The sequence below is a fragment of the Eretmochelys imbricata genome, chromosome 5, assembly GCF_965152235.1.
Source record: "Eretmochelys imbricata isolate rEreImb1 chromosome 5, rEreImb1.hap1, whole genome shotgun sequence".
NCBI classification, from domain to species: Eukaryota; Metazoa; Chordata; order Testudines; family Cheloniidae; genus Eretmochelys; species Eretmochelys imbricata.
This window is the reverse complement of record NC_135576.1, coordinates 71,264,158-71,283,035: the sequence shown is the minus strand read 5'-3', so window position 1 is coordinate 71,283,035 and position 18,878 is coordinate 71,264,158. Positions and strand designations below refer to the sequence as shown.

The window sequence follows — 18,878 nt, the reverse complement described above, 5'->3', positions numbered from 1 at the left end:
TTCCAAAGAGGATGGCTCTAGACTGTTCTCAATGGTAGCAGATGACAGAACGAGGAGTAATGGCCTCAAGTTGCAGTGGGGGAGGTTTAGATTGGATATTAGGAAAAACTTTTTCACTAAGAGGGTGGTGAAACACTGGAATGCGTTGCCTAGGGAGGTGGTGGAATCTCCTTCCTTGGAAGTTTTTAAGGTCAGGCTTGACAAAGCCCTGGGTGGGATGATTTAACTGGGAATTGGTCCTGCTTCGAGCAGGGGGTTGGACTAGATGACCTTCAGGGGTCCCTTCTAACCCTGATATTCTATGATTCTATGATTCTATGGCTGGGGTAGTGGTGGCTGAACCCCCTAAAATGTCATGCAGCTCATCATAGAAGCGGCATGTTTGGGGCTCTGACCCGGAGTGGCCGTTCGCCTCTCTGGTTTTCTGGTCGGCTTGCCTCAGCTCCTTCAGTTTCACGCGGCACTGCTTCGGATCCCTGTTATGGCCTCTGTCCTTCATGCCCTGGCAGATTTTGACAAGGTTTTGGCATTTCGAAAACTGGAACGGAGTTCTGATAGCACGGATTCCTCTCCCCATACAGCGATCAGATCCCGTACCTCCCGTTCGGTCCATGCTGGAGCTCTTTTGCGATTCTGGGACTCCATCATGGTCACCTCTGCTGATGAGCTCTGCATGGTCACCTGCAGCTTGCCACGCTGGCCAAACAGGAAATGAGATTCAAAAGTTCGCGGTTCTTTTCCTGTCTACCTGGCCAGTGCATCTGAGTTGAGAGTGCTGTCCAGAGCAGTCACAATGGAGCACTCTGGGATAGCTCCCGGAGGCCAATACCGTCAAATTGTGTCCACAGTACCCCAAATTCGAGCCGGCAAGGCCGATTTAAGCGCTAATCCACTTGTCGGGGTGGAGTAAGGAAATCGATTTTAAGAGCCCTTTAAGTCGAAATAAAGGGCTTCATCGTGTGGACGGGTGCAGGTTTACATCGATTTAATGCTGCTAAATTCGACCTAAGTCCTAGTGTAGACCAGGGCTCAGGATCAGTGCTTATTTGTAATGAAAGAGGTGCCGGGGCTCAAGCAATTAGGTTCCGGGACTCAAGCAATTTTTTTACTTTCATAACTCAGGCAACAAGCACAGAGATTCCGGGGCAATGAACTGCCACGCCTAGTGGTGCAAGCCCTGGCACAAGTAGAGCGCTGCTTAGGATCTTGGCTTTAGGTGTGCATATTTTGAAAATCTTGGCCTAGGCAGACAGCATTACAAAAAGGGGGAAATTTTTCCTCCTAAATCCTATCTTCTAGCTAGCTAGCCACTTAATGTTGAAATTCCTTTTGTGCCAAATATGCACAGTTGATTCATTTGCTGAACATGCTACTGTACATACCAATTTATTTCATAGGCTGGGTTTTGAATGCAGTCTATCAGAAAGGAAATTTATAGCTCAGTTTAGAATCACTTTATTAGACAATGGAGTTCCCATTGTATGCGTAGTGAAGGTTGGTTTTAGCAGTAACACACACAAGCCATGGTCTGCACAGACGGCACAGATTTGTGATTTCTTGCAAAACAAAATATCAAAAAATATGTACGAGGTGCGTGGTCCACTTCCACCTATTGTAACATGTATCCCAGGAACGATGTTTCAGTAAGCAAAGAAAATAAAAAAAAATACAGACCTGATAATCCTTTCAATCCTTTGTTGACACCACTTCATTTGAGGTATTTTATGATTTGTAAATTTCTTTTCTCCTCCTCCTCCTCCATCATCATCATATGTCTTCTTTATACCATGTATGGCAATGATGGTAGAAACTGATAGCAATCTCCCATCTGACTGATTTCCATCTGTCTCTAGCTAGTTAAGTTTTGAGCATTCATTTTTCATCTTTCTGCTTGTAGAAGCCTTCCCAAAGTTGCTATCTTCCAAGATTTTCTGTCTCCTGCTCCCTTTCCCACATATTTCAAATCATTGCATTCTATAGTTAGTTAATTTTCTTCCTATTCTCTCTTTCTTTGTGTCACTTTTTCCAGTTTTACTCCCCCCACCTATTTGTGTCCTTTTGCTTTGCTTTAGTCCACCCCACCTGCCTTATTCTTACCGTCCTTTATGTTTTTTCTCTGCTCCCTGTTGTTCTTTCCTCTGTGCATTAGTAAATAAAGCCTTTACAAGATCCTAGTCACAGACTTGCACATAGTTTTACTAATGTCATTTGCCCAGGACCTGGTTGTTTATAAGTATTATGTTATAAATGTTATTTACTTGTACTATCTGAAATTTCAGATAAATTGAGTTTTGTAATCTCACACAAATTTTAATGTAATAAAATGAAAAATTATTTTGGGAGGAAATGTGTGCTTTTGATTGGCCTTTTAAGGTGTGGTTTGAGAAACCATCACTAATAGAATATATGAAAAAATATGGGTTTTTGCTAGTAAAATACTTGTCAGTAATATAATACATAAAACCAGAAGTGACAAAATATTTTAAGGACCTACCATTCTTTTCTTCCTTCAGTTTCTGTGATTCTGTTTTAAGGGCCTGCTTCGCCTCTCACATACGCCAGTAAGTCGTTGTTGACCTCAATGAAGTTTCTCCTGATTTACACTGGCACAAGGGAGAGGAGAACCAGGCCCCACATGTGTAGCTCGGCAAGTAAAATTCCACTCCATAGGAAGAATCTTTCATAGTAATGTTGTCTCTTTTTATTTCAGTGCAATGAAACATCCTTCTTTTTTGAAGCACGTAACAAAACCACATGCAAACATCTTTGGAAATGCTGTGTAGAGCACCATACGTTCTTTAGGTGAGTGGAGGTAAAGTTATTAAGATTTTACTATGTTATGACAACAGAAGATAAATGTGCTGGTTGAGATTCTTGCTGCACCTCTCAGAAGGATAGCACAAACTCACAGCACAGGGGGTGATGGGTTAGGGTGGCCTTAAGCCACTCTCGTGCCCTCCTGATTCTAGGCTCCTCTGTGAGCCATGCCCTACCCAAGTCTCTTTCCAGGCATAGTTTTATTCTTCTTCTATAGAATGTATGCAAAAACATCAAACACAAAAAGCATTTCCTCTTCTTACCTTGGGCTGTCGCTCCTAGAAGCTTTTCCCTTTGACTCTCACAGTGCTGAAAAGAGAATACACCCTTCCTTCCAATCTCCCTGCTTCAGGGCCTACTGCAGAAGCCAACCTCCCTCCTGTAGTTCCCACTCAACTGACCTCTCTCAGCCCCTCTATAAGGCACACCTGAACCCCTGCTCCCTGGCCCCTTCCCCATCTGGGTCTGATAAATTGAACAGAGCAGGTTGGCCTCAGGTGTCCTGGCCCTCAGAGGGACAAGCTACCCTGTTGCACGGCATGACTGCGTACAGCAAATCCTGAGATGTATGTATGCATCTTCAAATGATATGGGCATGTCCCTGTGCAAAGCAAGTTTCAGCTGGAAGCAAATTTGTTCAGTTGTGTTACAAACCCTTGTAAAAGTCCTGCCCTGATAATATTGCAACACTGACATGCCCTCAACAATGGGCACAATGCTCCCTTAGATGCGTTCTCAGAATGTAAAGATGAGGAAACTCCATGACTTCACACACTCAGAATTTATTCACCATTCTTTCATGGGATAGAAGTTCGCAGGGTTTGTCCCACCACCAAAGAAGTGGCAAGGTCTTTGGACCTCCAAAACTGTGGCACTTGGTGGAGTAACAGGAGGCAAGGGCCATTCAAAACCCTGTAGCTTTGCACTGCCTCCTGTTCCTCAGCTCCCCCAGGATGCATGCAGCACAGCTAATACGGGAGGTGTGCTGCCGGCCCTCTTCCCCCATCAGCTGCTGATCCCAGGGTGTCACTCAAGGGTAATCCACATTACAAAGGAGGAACTTGCACAATTTAACAGTGACTCAGGCCTGGTCTACACTGCAGTATTAGGTTGACATAAGGCAGCTCACATAAGCTATGTCAGTGTATACCCTACAGCCTTGCTCCCGCCGATATAAGTGCCATACTACACCGGCATAATAACTCCACGAGAGGTGTAGGGCTTATATCAGTGTAGTTAGAGCGACACAGTGTTCCTGTCTGTAGACCAGTGTTCCCCAAACTGTGGGGTGCAACCCCTAAGGGGGTGCGGAGGAATGTTCAAGGGGGCTCTGCTGGAGCCATGAAATGGACAAGAAAGCCAGCTCCCCAGCCAGGCTGCTACCCGGTCTCTTCTGTAAGCCAGGCTGCCACCCAGGCTCCCGGGTCAGGCTGCCACCCAGGCTCCCCACAGGGAGCCCTGCTGCCCCCTGCGGTTCTGGCTCCCTGCTCCCAGGCAGGCTGCTGCCCAGGCTCCCAGCTCTGATCTAGGCTTCTTGGCTCCCCGCTCCCCTCTGGGAACAGGGCATCTGACTGGACACTGGATGTAGATCTCCTTGCTGGGAGCCTGGCTTTCCCCGGGCTCTTGGCTCCCCACCAGGAGCATGGCAGCCGACTGGACTCTGTGTGCAGATCTCCCCGTCGGGAGCCCAGCTGCCCCCCCTGCTCAGGCTCTTGGCTCCCCGTTCCCTGCCAAGAGCACAGCAGCCAATTGGACTCCGGGCACAGATCTCCCTGCTGGGAGCCCGGCTGCACCCCCTGGGCTCTCGGCTCCCCGCTCCCAATTGGTGTAGTGTAGACATGCCCTCACTCAGCATTAACTTTCATGGGGATTGTGACAGGGCGACATCCTGTTCCTGTCTTCTGTTCTGTCTACATCAACTATAAGACTTTCAGTTGTTAAACACTCAAGCGCAGTTTAGTTACATTAGCTCTTCCCACTACCTTATTGATCCATACACAATAATTATTTATAGTGTCAGTTTCTCCTCAGTTCTTTGCTGAGGAGAGGGAAGAGATCTCGCTACCCAGAGACCTTTCCTGGTTTTGGCTCTGCTAGCCTGCCTCCCTCTTCTGTGTTAATGGACCAATTTGCTTGTTAGTCCTCCCCCAGCCCATTCAAATCCATTAATTAGGCCCCATCAGGGTCACCGTGGTGGAAATTGATTGGTATTTAAATGACCAGAGTGCTGGCTCAGCTGTTGATTCCCAGGACTCTGCACAGGAATGTTCTGTGGGGTTTGGGTAAGGGTGATGGCACAGAAAGAAGCCATCCATCTAGATCTAGCCTCACCTGCATGGATTCATGGAACTCTGAGCCCCATGGAGCACCCATGGGGAGCCTGCCATGACATGGGGATGAGGAGTTTACAGAGGAGCCATGCTTCCCCTTTGTGGACCTGCAAATTTGTGCCCACAACTTCTGTTACGAGTGGAGGAGATTACTTTGTCTTATAATAGCATTGCATCATCCTAAAACCATTCTACATGTACATTAATTAGTTTATTTACTATATATTTGAGTGTATGTAATTTTACTGTGTCATGTTATTCTTAAAATAATGTAGAATGCCAGAAAATGAGTCAAGCTCTCAGTCAAGAAAATTCAGCAAGTTTGGATCCGTAGGCTATAAACATCGGTACAGGTAAATCTATTTCACCTTAAAATCTTTACATTCAGATCATTTCCCCTCAGAAAAACTGTTAATCATAACATTCTAGTTCACAGATTAAACAGTGTGAGATGCAGAGCCAGATTTTCTGGTCTGATTTAGCTGTGCTCAAAGCAGGAACTGGGAGGGAGTCAATGAGGCAGGGGCCAAGGTTGCTTTGTGGCTCCCTGATCCCTGGGGGCCAGTACAGCCCATAGCACAGCATAGAGAAGCCTTAGGGATGTTCTAAATTACACCTAGCCCATGGCCTGAAGGGGCTGTTCCAACAAGTGTGGATCACCAGAGCATGGAAGGATCCTGGCCAGGATTCTTATGCAGAGATCTAGCACTAGGGATGGCAGAGAGCCGTAGGGAAATCTACCAACTATGGGCATTCCTCAGAAGGCCAGTTAAACTAGCTTTACAGCCCTGAGTGTTGCCAAAGCAGTACAGATGAGCCATAGTGGGGCTAAGGATCTGGTGCTTTTTGGCTAAGCTAGGGATAGATCAAACCAATTTGTTTGGAAAATAAGGTTTCCTTGTCTAATGGTTGGGGCACAAGATTTGGAGCCAGAAGACCTGTGCTTTAGACCCAGCTTTGGCAAATATATGCTGTGTGACCTTCAGTAAGTCAGTTATGGTGTGATTTACAGAAGTGCTGAACACTTGCAGCTCCAACTTCCTTATGAGCTGCAGGTATTCACCATCTCTGGAAATCAGGCCACTGACTTTTCTCAGGCTGGTGACATCAGTCAGGAGTGTGAAAAATCCACACCACTGACCAAAGGAGCTATGCTGACCAAACCCCCGGTGTAGATGCAATGAGGTCAATGGAAGAATGCTTCCGTCCGCCTAGCTACCATTGTTTGGGGGAAGTAGTGTTCCTACATGGCGTAAAAACCCCTTCTGTCTATGTAGATTGTGCCTGTGCTGTGTGGGGTTTTGCCAGCATAGCTATGGCGAAGGAGCTATGCCAGTGTAATCCCTATAGTGTAGCCATACCCTCAGTCTCAGTTTCCCCATTTGTCAAAGGGAGATAAAAACACTTTTTCATCTTTGTAAGGTGTTTAGAGACCTTTCAACAGAGAGTGCAATACAAGTCTTAAGTACTATGCTATACCATAATCATGGAACACCGTGGCCAAGTTTGAATGTCACAGTATGGAGTACAGTATCCTTATCACTGCCTCCCAGGAACACAAACCTAAAAACATAAATCATATAACCCTCAACATCTTAAGCATCTCCGGAACTTCAGTTAACAAAAGAGGGCCAAAATCTTAGTAGAGAAGGATATGGCTCCACAGGGGCTTCCAATCTACTCTTTATTGGAGTGACCTTATGTATGAATTTGGAGTGAAAGCTCCTTACAATGAGAAATACTTGATTCTGTGCCAGAGTAGAGAGGACCCAGGCTGTGCACCGCCTGGAACAGTTCTGCTGATTGGGATGTGGCAGACGCTTTGCTGTAGGAGAAGAAATTTTGCCTCCATTGCACCCATGGCATGAGATTTAACATTTTTTTTGTTGCAGTTGGCCACACTTAAGTATTTCTGCCCCTGGTGCTCTAGTCTCATACCTTCCCCCTTCATTTGTCACAGGCTGTCTGTATACAGCATCAAGGTGGCTGGTGGTGATAATGAATTCACCTCTTGGGATGGGTCTTTGTCGACTGCAAAAATGTTTTTTAAACATTCCAGATAATATCTTCTCTTATCACCAGAAGGGAAAAAGGAATCCTTACTTGTGCTGTGTTGATCTGCAAGGGTTTTCCCCAGACCTGGGTTAGTGTTTTAATAACTTGGAATTTTGAAAAAGATTGGGACTATCCTATTACAGTTCAGCTACTGGGCATTTGAAGCGTATTGATTACCAATATGATAGTGAACATTATTTAATTGGTTGGTATTTGAGATTCAGTAACTGTTGCTTCATTAAATGCATATTGGCAACTGTAATTAACAGCATCTTCATGTGCTTAAAGCATCAGCTGTTTGCTTGCACTGTAGATCTGATTCCCACTACCCCACCTGTTCTTTATTTCATTGTTTTTTGGGGGTGGGTTGTATCGTTGAGGGGCAACAATAAAACTGCACTTCTGCATATGTAGTGTAAGCTCAAGACAGAAGCTGTAATTCCATGCCTGAGGAGAGGGGGTCATAACCTTTTCTTGTTAGCCTCTGGGTTGTTTGTTTGTTTGGAGTCTGGTAGTTTGTAAGCAAGCTGAACTCCCCATTATCAGATTAGTTGTTTAGATTTGGTGCTGCCCAGAGGGGATTAATGAAGGCTGCTGTTGGGGGCTTACAAAGGTTAACATGGTTGCAGAGCTATAACATTTGTTAATAATTTCTGCCTAGCCTGCAGAATAAAATAATTTGAAACTTAAAACCAATAATACTTTGATCCAATCTGATGGTTTTTTCCCCTTAAATATATTTTCTGATGTTTAAAGAAATTAAAAAAAAAAAAGGGTTGATGCAAATAGATGTTCACATAACTCAAATACTAATTACAATGCTTAACACATGGTATCATTGCTCTTCACTCATTAGAAATGCTCCTGAATGTTTTTAAATCATTGCACTGCAGATGTGGCAACTGGGAATTACTGCTAGAAATGATCTTTCCAAAAATCTTAATTTAAAATAAATGTAAGAGCGATCTATAAAAAAACGTAAAAGTCTCTGCATTTTATTTTTGTTGAAACTGAAATACTGTTAGATAGTATTAGTGTTATTAGTAAAATAATGTTAGTGTTTAATTGATCTTATTGTGTGACAGCAGAAAATAAATAAAATTCATAGTGCTATCTGGTTAATATATCTTATTTGTTCATTCACAGATGTTTTGTATAAACCTGCATTTGTCATTTATGATTCATATCACTTTAAGGTTAAATCCAGAAATTTTAGAATAAATTTTTAGTCTTACCATCTGGTTTTGTTTTGTTTTTTACAGGGAGAGGGGAAGTGTAACTTAATTTTACTGAAAACAGTTCAGTAACATAGGTCCAAACTGGAGTCACAGTTTTCTGTGATACAGAGATTTACCTTATTTGTTCATTGTGTGTTATGAAGCTTGTCTCTATTATACATTTAATTTTTTTGTTTGTTTAATATCTTTCCCCATTATTGTTAACACAGAAACGCTTAGGTTTTAATTACTTTAATTAATTTTTGTTTTTTCGCTAATGTCTAAAAGAAAGAAAAATTTGAGAGCTGCAGTGGGTGCACAAGGCGATATGTTTTTCAGGAACAAGTGCCTATATTTACAACCTATGGCCTAATTCACATTATACTAAGGCAACTTTTTACACTGTGTAGTCATGTATGACAGAGCTTTAAAATGGGTGTAAATATAATTTCTCACACTGTGAAGTCCCTTTTACATTGCTTTTGCAATGAAAAGGGGCCTTAGCATAAATGAAAATTAGGTCCTATAATTTTTTGGTGTTAACAGCTTGTTGCAGTCTGGCATTGCACTGAGTTTGGTGTCACTTTATCATTCCCATTTTGATTCTGTGAAATATTAAGGCAGCAATGTGTTGCCTCAAACAGAGCAATGTTAAGGTATATTTTAGTAAGACAAATGACTCTAAAAATTAATTCAGGAAATAAAATTACAGCAATCAAATTACATGCTTGAAGGTTATCGTGAGGCCAAAAAAAGGCCAAACTGCGTTGGCTACTGTCTTAATTCTCAGTAAAGTAGCATTTTGTGTGGATTCTGGAACTGTTTCCTTACACTCAGTTGGAAAAATACCAAATGCAGGAGAGAATGGCATGATCTGTTGGCAGTTGTGCCAAGGTATGATTTGAAACAAAATCACAATGAATAGCATTGTAGTTAATACCACACAACCTGCTGTGTGAGCAGGAATATTAGAACTTGACTCAAGGTTCCATGGGTAAAAGGTTGATGACTAATTCATTGGTCTCCCAACCAGCATAATTGCTCTAACTAAAAATGTTAAATTTCTTTAAGGTTCACTTTGCAATTTTCCATTTGTCCATCATATTGATTTTGTTGCATTTTCAAGTGGCAGGACAGCTTTGCAGATGAGCAGAGAACTTTCTGTCCAGCTTCCTCGGCCTGACCAAAATGTTGAAAGAAGTCGTAGTAAGACTTATCCAAAAAGAATGGCACAAACACAACAGACTGGTAAGCCCTATTTGAACACTTCTGTTTATTTTGTCTAAGAAGAAGCCTTTTCTTTGGCCAAAGATGATTCACTCTGTTTTCAGGAAGTCAAGCTGAAATTACTAAATTTTCCTGAAGTTTCTCTTTAAAATGTGTTTTCTACCCTATTTTTGTTTTAGACTGACATAAATATACTAACATTAGCTGGAGCTAAGATTTCCAACTTTATGAATAAAAGTGACAAAGGAGTGTGGATTAGTGATAGAAGTACATTTTTGTAGATTCAAATATACAGTACAGTAGAGTAGCCTGAAAACATGTAATCAAAAGGAATTTCTTTTATTTGCTATGTTCATAGCACTCTGCAGTTTGGACTATGTGAGTGTGAATTGCAGCTCACCCTAGCATGCTGTACTGTAACTCCCCTCTGTGGATGCTGCAGGTGCAAATGAAAAGGCACCTAGTTCTCATTAACTTAAGTCCTGTTTAAAGAGAACTTTATTAACCCAAACTTTTAGTTTGTGCTTGTAGTGTCCACATGAGGGAGTTACAGTGCAGCATGCTAGTGTACGCTGCAGTTCATATCCCTGTAGTCCAGAATGTGGGGCCATCTACACAAGCCGAGAGACTCTGTGAACAAGGTCTTGTGTCTTAAGCAGAATATTAGACCTACATAATTCCTCTGGCATCCCAGAATTATGCATCACTGCTTCACCCAAGGATTCTTCCCCTCACTGTTTCTCTCCAATACAATCCAATCAGTCTAACAAAACTTGTGATGTTTATTTTGATGTTAGATTGAATTTAAGTTGCCACCCTCCTTTGGATTTTCAGTGTGATTTAGATATGTGGGTTGAAAACGCAGAACTGCATTGTCAAAATGTCAGGGGGAAGCTGGAAGATTTGGCAGGTAGGTGGGGATATTTAGGACTAAGAGGTGACTGCAGGAATTGGCCCCAACATAATAAATAGTTCCTGAATTTTAGTAATAGAAACGATAGGTTTTACGATTTTAGGCCTCTATCCAGACGAGTACTTACGCATGTACTTAACTTTCCATGCATGAGTAGTTTCATTGACTTCAATGGGATTACCCCTGTGCATAAAATTAAACATGTGCACAAGTGTTTGCAGGATTGAAGATTTAGTCTATAATACTTGAAAATTTAGCCAAGTTTTCTTCTTATCACAAGTTAATTGAAATATTAGAGGCATTCAAGAGCCCCAGTTTTTTAAACCTAGCCTATATTGTTACTAATGTGGTGAAATTGTAGATTTTTTACTTTTTAATCTTAATGTTGTGTTTAATATTTTCATCTTTTCTCCATTACATTTTCTGATATTTGTGCATCACATTTGACAAGATTTTTATAGAATAAATAGGAAACACTAAAATAAGAAACAAAAAACAAAACAAAAAACCCAAACCCCAAAACGAGCATCCCAACAACCCTGAAATCCAACTGCTTGATCGTGGAATAAATGCCAGTGAGTCATTATCTTAATTTCTTCCTATATCATTTGCATTTATAGAATGGTAATGTTTTATGAGGATACTGTTTTATCATCTGTTCCATCTTACTAACTACCTAAATAGTTATCTAGTGGCTAGAGCATAGATTGGGAACTAGGAAACTGGAATCTAGTCCAAGCTTTGCCACCAGGCTCTGTGGTCTTGGGCAAATCAATCAATCTCTCTGCCTCAAGTGCCCCAACTGTCAAAATTAAGGTAGTAATGGTTACTATTGTATCTGCCTCGCATTGGGGGTTGTGAGTATTAATTAGTTAATGTCTAATGCTTAAAATATATAGAGTGGGATTTTTAAAAGCACTCAGCATTGGTTTTACTTTGCTCACATTGAAGTCTGTGATAGATTTGGGAGCAGAGTCAGGCCAACATGGAAAGCTTTTGAAAATCCCACCAGTATAGCACCATATAAATGATCATCATTATTATTGTGTATTTATTTCCTAATCTGTTTATATAGCTATTCATATCATGGGGCAGATGTTCCCCATCTGTATTAAACACGAGTTAGAGGGAAAACTGCATTGGAAACCCTGAAAGATTTTCTTCATAAGCTTTTCTCAATATCATTTCCTTCTAATGAAGGAGCTTACAGCCTCCTGGAATGGAATGCAGAGGGCAGTTACCTGGATCCAGGAATGTTCTGTGCTGGTTACAGGTCTCACCTGTTTGATTTTTAAGCAAAAGTTAGTGCTTGCAACAGTAGCATTACTTCCCCCTCTGTGCCTGTTAGTTGCAACCCTCAGGAAGGGGTGGAACTACTTTACCGTTCTCAGAAAATGTAAACAATTTACAGTATATGATTGTCCGAGCTATGCATATGAAGAGAGGCACTCCTTTGCTTACAGGCTACTTTATGCGGCAGAGGTGTGTCGGTGCATAAACATGTCAGAGACTAGCTTCCTCTTGAAACTAAGGCAATGCCTACACTGTGAGCTAGGGATGTGGCTCCCCAGCTCACGCATGTCCTTGCACTAGCTCTCATCAAGCTAGCATGACTGTAAATAGCAGTGTAGCCATGGTAGCACTGGTTGTGGCAGCAGAGACATGTGCCAAGTACAAACCTGCCGCAAACCAGTGGGTATGTACTTGGCACGGCTCAGACGTGTGTCTGCTGCTGCTATGAGTGCTACCATGGGTACACGGCTATTTATACTCGTGCTAGCTTGATGAGAGCTAGCGTGAGTATGTGTACATGAGCAGGACAGTCGCATCTCTAGCTCATGGTATAGACATAGCCTGATTTTTGCTTTTTGAAAACAACAGTAGGACTCTGATGGATTTGGAAAAACAAGGTGGACCAATAGAAAATATTACCTCACCCATCTTGTCTCTCTAATATTCTGGGACCAACATGGCTACATAACACTGCATACAACATTTGGCATAGACATCCATTCAGCTGCACTATTCAGTATTTCTGTTGATAGTTTGAAATGGATCTCATTTCCTGCCTCATCTCTCTCCTCTAATTTTGCAGAAAAGTACATGGCTACTCAGTGAGTGATCCTGTCAGCTGTAACATAAATCTCCAGTATCTGTTCAGTATGGGCACTTGAGTGTCTTGTATTCTTTACTACTCTTTATTGTTTCAGTGGCAGATGTTCTCTGCTCATTGATAGTTGCTGTCATTTTTCTATGGTTGTGAGAAAACTGAGACCTATTATATATATTTGTTTGCCTGTAGTGATGTGCAAAATTCCACAAGCAGTGCATTTCTGTGTTGTTTTGTTGAGTTACAAAATTTTGTAGGTCACAAATTTAAATAAAAAAAAACTTTTTCCCCATGTCCACATATATATGCATATGTCTATAGCCTCTTTCACATGCACCGATGTGTAGAGTATTTTATTTTTAATTTAACTTGTGTACTCAGTAAACCATTTATCACCAAATGAGTCCCAAAAGTACAGCCACTTTCTGTTGGTGGGTGTGCCTTACTTCTAAATGACTATTGACGAAAATGAATACGTGTTGCATATGTCACTTAACCTCTTGGTTAAGGGGAAAGGGGAGAGAGCCAGAACGTTCTCCATGGAGAGCAAGAAGCATTATAAAAGAAAGACATGCATGTTCCTCTGACAGGCTGTCCTGACACTTGTAACATCCTTGCATATAAATGAGCATCTGTTTGAAACCTCATTTTTCATTTTGCATATGGGCATGTACGTTGATAAACAAGGTTAGCCCGCTTTCTCTGTTTAAAAAGATTTTCAGAGGTTAAGGGTGGGTTAATGTTTCTCTCTCCATGCTGGAGTATAATTGGATACCTCATGTGACAGGCTCTGCTACATCTCATTGGTATAAAACCTACACTTTTCACATAGACTCTTTCTTGAATGTAATCATGTTGAATCCTATTAACTCAGTAAATCAATTCTGCCTCACTTGATTCATATTATGCATCATTTGATAAAAATATGAGCTAATAGCAGACTTTAAATCCTACAGAATAATTTTGATTTAGGAGATGAGTTTGGTAGGATGAAGTAGTGTTTTGAGTTATTTAAAGCTTTCCCTGCTGAAGGTATCTGGGAGAGTAATATGACATAGCTTATTAAAATAAATACATTTTTTTAGGATAGTTAGAATTGTACCAGTTGTCATGATAACTAACCATTCATAATATTATATTTTCTGGCATGGTGTAATAGAATTAAACATGCATTGCTTAGCATTTTACACTGATTTATTTGACTTGATTTTGCCTGTCTCCTAATATGAATTATATATTCCTTAAAATGTTTTGTGCCAAGCACCATTTATGTTAGCAGCCAGTTGGGGACAGTTTAACTTTTGCTTTATTTTTTGCCTTGTGCTTGTGTCCCCCTGTACAAGGGATAGGCACAGTCAGAGCTCCTGTGGTGAGGATGGAGAGCCATGGCTAGGGAAGGTGCATTATGCACACTCCCCCATACACCTGGGAGTTCTGGATGGGACTGTGTTTCCTGAGCCACAATCTATCCTGGAGTTCCCCTTGGGAGGGAACTGCTCCACATTCCCTCCAATGTGGGACTGTGTATAAATCACACAATCTAGCCCTTAAAATCCGTACTCCCTCCCTTATCTCATAAAAATAAACTTTTCTGCCACCCGCCACCTCCAGTTCCTCTAGTGCAGGGGTTCTCAAACTGGGGGTCGGGACCCCTCATGGGGTTGCGAGGTTATTACATGGGGGGTCGCGAGCTATCAGCCTCAACCCCAAACCCTGCTTTACAGCCAGCATTTATAATGGTGTTAAATATATAAAAATATTTTTTTAATTTATAAGGGGGGTCGCACTCAGGCTTGCTGTGTGAAAGGGGTCACCAGTACAAAAGTTTGAGAACCACTGCTTTAGTGGCCCTGTGCTGATTGTCATGACTGATTATATAAAAACATTGAATTTACCACATATTGTCCATTTCCCATTGTTCTCACCACTGTACTGATAGGGTTAGCAATCCCATGTAACACTGAGTGGCTCAGAGTACTTCATTGTCACATTGGCCCATTATTACATGGGTCTAAACTTATTAGCATGGCAGCCAGTGACTGAACCCCGTAGTAAGAGTGGGAGCAGATGCTGAGAGGATAATGATGGAAACATTTAATTTTTGTGTGTGCTTGTTAAATATATTTGGGGCTTAAAATGGAGATCTGGAGGAGGGAGTGTACATAGTGAAGAGAGGAAAACTTTAGGTTTATTCCTAAAAATATTAATTAAAAATGATCTGGTTCTCTTGATGGGATAGACAGTTTGATTTTGGCTTGGCAGATTATCTTCCCAGGAACCAGATTAAAGCTGTACAAAAGCATCCCTCTTATTATCCCTTTCTTGAAACGTTACATATATCAGCCATTCAGGTATTAGAGAAAAATCAGACAAGGAAGCTTTAATCTCTATGTATTTGATGTGTATCCGTTCCATTAAAGTGAATGACTTTAAAGGAGGCTTTTTAATTATCTGTTTTACTGCAACACATAAAATGCTAGTAGCCTAGGCATATTAGGAGATTTGGGTGCTCTAAACATATGCTAGATACTTGTAATCTATGAACTATGAGCTAAGTATAAAACCTTATTTAGCTGTCCCATTACATTGGTTTCATCCCAGGGTATCTTCACTGTCTCCACTGGAGTTACTGTGATTTTCACCAGTATAAATGAGGTCAGAATCAAGGCCTTAGTGTTGATTTTCTTTACAATATTTTTTCTATAAAACTTTAAGTCATGGGTTTTTAGAAAAATAAATGGGCCATGTTTGACCACAGTAGTTAATGTTTACTAACCACTGTTTGTTCATTTACTAAATAGATTGTCTATTAGATTTTTTTCTACTTTGGAATTTGGAGCCATAACACTGCAATAAAATTCCAAAGAGCGGAACATAAACATTAATCACTGTACTTTAATTTTAAAAAGAGAGAAAAAACAAATTTCTTTTCTTTACCCTTAAAATCTGCAAATCTGGTTTTCTCCTAGCTATAACACTCACAAAATTAATTGGCACTCCAGGGTGTTAGCACCAAACAAGCAAGGTTAATTTTCTAATTTGGTGTTAGGTTTGAAGAGTTTCCTTCATAGGTTCAAGTGTGTGGTATGAATAGCTGACTGTGCTGTGCTCTTAGCCACTTTCTGGTTTAATTTAGTTGGGAAAGGGTTACAGTAAAATTTTGCTCTGTTTATAAATCATAAACACCACCAGTGGAGCAGTATTCAGGATCCCTCATTGTTCTGTAGCATTCTATTGTGATCAGAATGGCATTTTGAGCAGCTTTCAAAATGCTGCAGACTAGATTGCCTGATGAAAAGGTTATTTATCCGTTTTGTTAAGTGCTCCATTATAAGAGTTCCTTAGGGGTATTCTCCCTGGGACAATGTTTATATGACCCCCATCTACTGCTACCCAAAGATTCTGGTTTACTCAATAATGAAAATGCATAGTTTATAATACATTATTATTATTGCTTTAGGACCTGATTCACCAGTGCCTTGCATGGATGTTTACACCTGTGCAAAGTAGTGGGTGTAAAATGCTACCATTCTGATTTAGGAGCAGCCTAGGTTAGGTGCGGTCTGGAAGATCAGGCCATTAATATTTATGGTGCTGTACCATACCTTGTCTTTTCAGGATCAGGGCCCTGATCTACTAGGCACTGTGCAAACATATATTCAGGCAACATATATACATACTAGGCACTGTGCAAACATATATTCTTCGCCTGAGAAGACTATATATTATCATGGGATACCACAGGGCACATCTCATTTGTTGTATGCAGTATTGTCAACCCCAAACATTCAAAATCATTAGTCAGGCCCCAACAAATCATGACATTGTCTTAAAAATAAGGATTTTTTACGTATATAATAGGTGTTGAATTTTTGATTTTAGCCTTCTGATTTTTGAGCCTGTAGGGTACACTCAGGTCAGATTTTCAAGCTTTTCTCTGCAGCAGGGCCGGCTCCAGGCACCAGCGAACCAAGCAGGTGCCTGGGGCAGCAAATGGAAAGGGGCGGCAGGAGGTCGGGCTCTGGGGCGGCAATCCATCCTTGGCGGCGGTGGGAATTTGGCGGCCGCTCCATCAGAGCGCGTTTCGCACTATCACTCCGCCTCCGTGTTCAGTGGCAAGGTTGGGTTTGTTTTTTTTTTTGCCGCTTGGGGCGGCAAAAACGCTGGAGCTGGCCCTGCTCTGCAGGTATGGGGAGAACTATTTTTTTAAAGGAATACTGAGATTCTCATGGAAGAACATGTCTCCAGAAGCTGGGGGTTTAAGAAAAATACCAAATAACATGACACTCATGATGAAATCATGAGATTTGACAACAGTGGGTATAGATGCCAGAGTCACTTTGTTTAATTTGAGTTCTCTAACCATAGGATGTACTCAGTAGTATGTAGAGTGAGATTCTGAGATGATAGGTGATTTAGGAAATCACATTTTCATCATGATCTCTGAGTAGTCACTGTACCCAGATCCATATTTCAGACACTTCCCCAATTCAGATAAGTACTGAGCAGAAAAGGCCTCATTATCTTTTCACCTACCCCTGTGAAAATGAAGAGAAACTCTAGTGGAGTTATACTGGTGTAATACTGATATGGGACTCAGAATCATTCCAAATATCTCCATCTTGCAGTGGTAGAGCTATTTTTACCAGACTCTTTTTTTGTGCCATGGAAATTCTCTGCTTATAGTTGCAGTCCTGGTAAAATTGGGACTGTCCTCTTTTTTTATATGATGTCCCAGTTTCCTGGGAACTTCTTTTGTGATGACTGAAATTCATCAGTCAAAGTGTTTTTTTTTAATAAGTACAAAATGTTTGTTCAAGACTGAGTGTTCAATGTGATGAACGACATTTGGAGTAAAGAGAAAAGTTTAATGAGGATGAAAACTATTAAAGCTCTTCTTTTGCTCAAAGTGAATGTTAACAAAATTTACTCAGAGTTGTATTTATAAAAGTTAGTTACTGGATATCCTCTACTCTGAGGAGGATAATGTTGAGTAAGTAGCAGCACCAGAAGTCATTAAAAAGTGTTTTGTATGATTCGTTTGTGACCCTAAGAAATGTTGCTAGTTCTCAATTTTGAAAATGTGGTCATTTTATAATTGACACTTCTATCAAAATTGTAACATTTTTACCTTTTGTAAAATGACATTCAAAAAGATGTGAAATTCTTTTCTAACTTCGCTTTTTTTGTTTTATTACAAATTTTGATAAAATGTTGATTTGGCTATTTTTACTTTGTATGTATGTATATATATATATAATATATATATATATATATATATATATATATATATATATATATATATATATATATATATGGTTGAGAGAAAAAATAAACTCAGACTACTGGTTTAGGACAATATTTAATATTTTTATTTAACAGGTAGTTCCAATTTAAAAATTAAACTTGTCAACCAGTTGTCTAGACTATGTTCTAAATACCTTGGGTATTTCTAAAACATACACATATAAAAATCCATCAAGTTTCAATATTTCTGGTTAATAACATACAGCACAGTGCATGAACTTCCAAGAAAGTGTTTTTTTTTCTTTTGGTATCACTATGCTCTCTTCTCATTAGTGGGTTTAAATACAAACACTATATTCGGATAATGTCAAGGGACTGAGTTTGATAAAAAACAGACATGAGTTAATGATTCCACAAGACTCCTAAAGTTGTTTAAATTTAGGGTTCTTAAAATTGAATAATCTATTTATATTCCACAGCAGAAGTTGACATAATAAGGATTATTGTAAAAGCAAATAAAACCATGTACACCAACCCTGTCAGAAAGTTCAGGTAATGCAAAATAAAGTTCAGATTTTATTGGACAAAAGGTAGGAAAAACTGCAGCTATTCATATATGAAAGGATTCTATATATTGAAGGTATTTCCAAAATACCTGTTACCTTAGTATCAAAGCACCAATAATGGCAGATAAATCATAGCAGTAGGATTAGTGTTAGAACAATTTTTCAAGAGTCCATTTTGTATCCAGAACCACATCACAATTTCTACCATCAGTGATCATATGAACTGCCACAGAAGCATCAAAGGGTGCAAAGGGCAAAGTATGCAGCCCCATCCACCTCAACAGCCACCCGACTTTATCCACCGGTCAATGGTTACTTTTGGCAGGACATTTGAGAGTTGTGACATAACAATAATGCCATCCCCACCCGTTTCCAAAGTTTCCTTTGGTGGTGCCT

At 40.5% G+C, this 18,878-nt stretch overlaps 1 protein-coding gene across 1 annotated transcript in view; it reads left to right on the top strand.

Moving 5' to 3' along the window:
* EPB41L4A (erythrocyte membrane protein band 4.1 like 4A) overlaps positions 1 to 18,878 on the top strand; it is a 218,902-nt gene that overhangs the window by 137,400 nt on the left and 62,624 nt on the right. Inside the window, exons 10-12 of the mRNA XM_077817308.1 lie at positions 2,711 to 2,802; positions 5,423 to 5,500; positions 9,546 to 9,667. Coding sequence (XP_077673434.1) covers positions 2,711 to 2,802; positions 5,423 to 5,500; positions 9,546 to 9,667 — 292 coding nt within the window. The remainder of the gene's footprint in view (positions 1 to 2,710; positions 2,803 to 5,422; positions 5,501 to 9,545; positions 9,668 to 18,878) is intronic.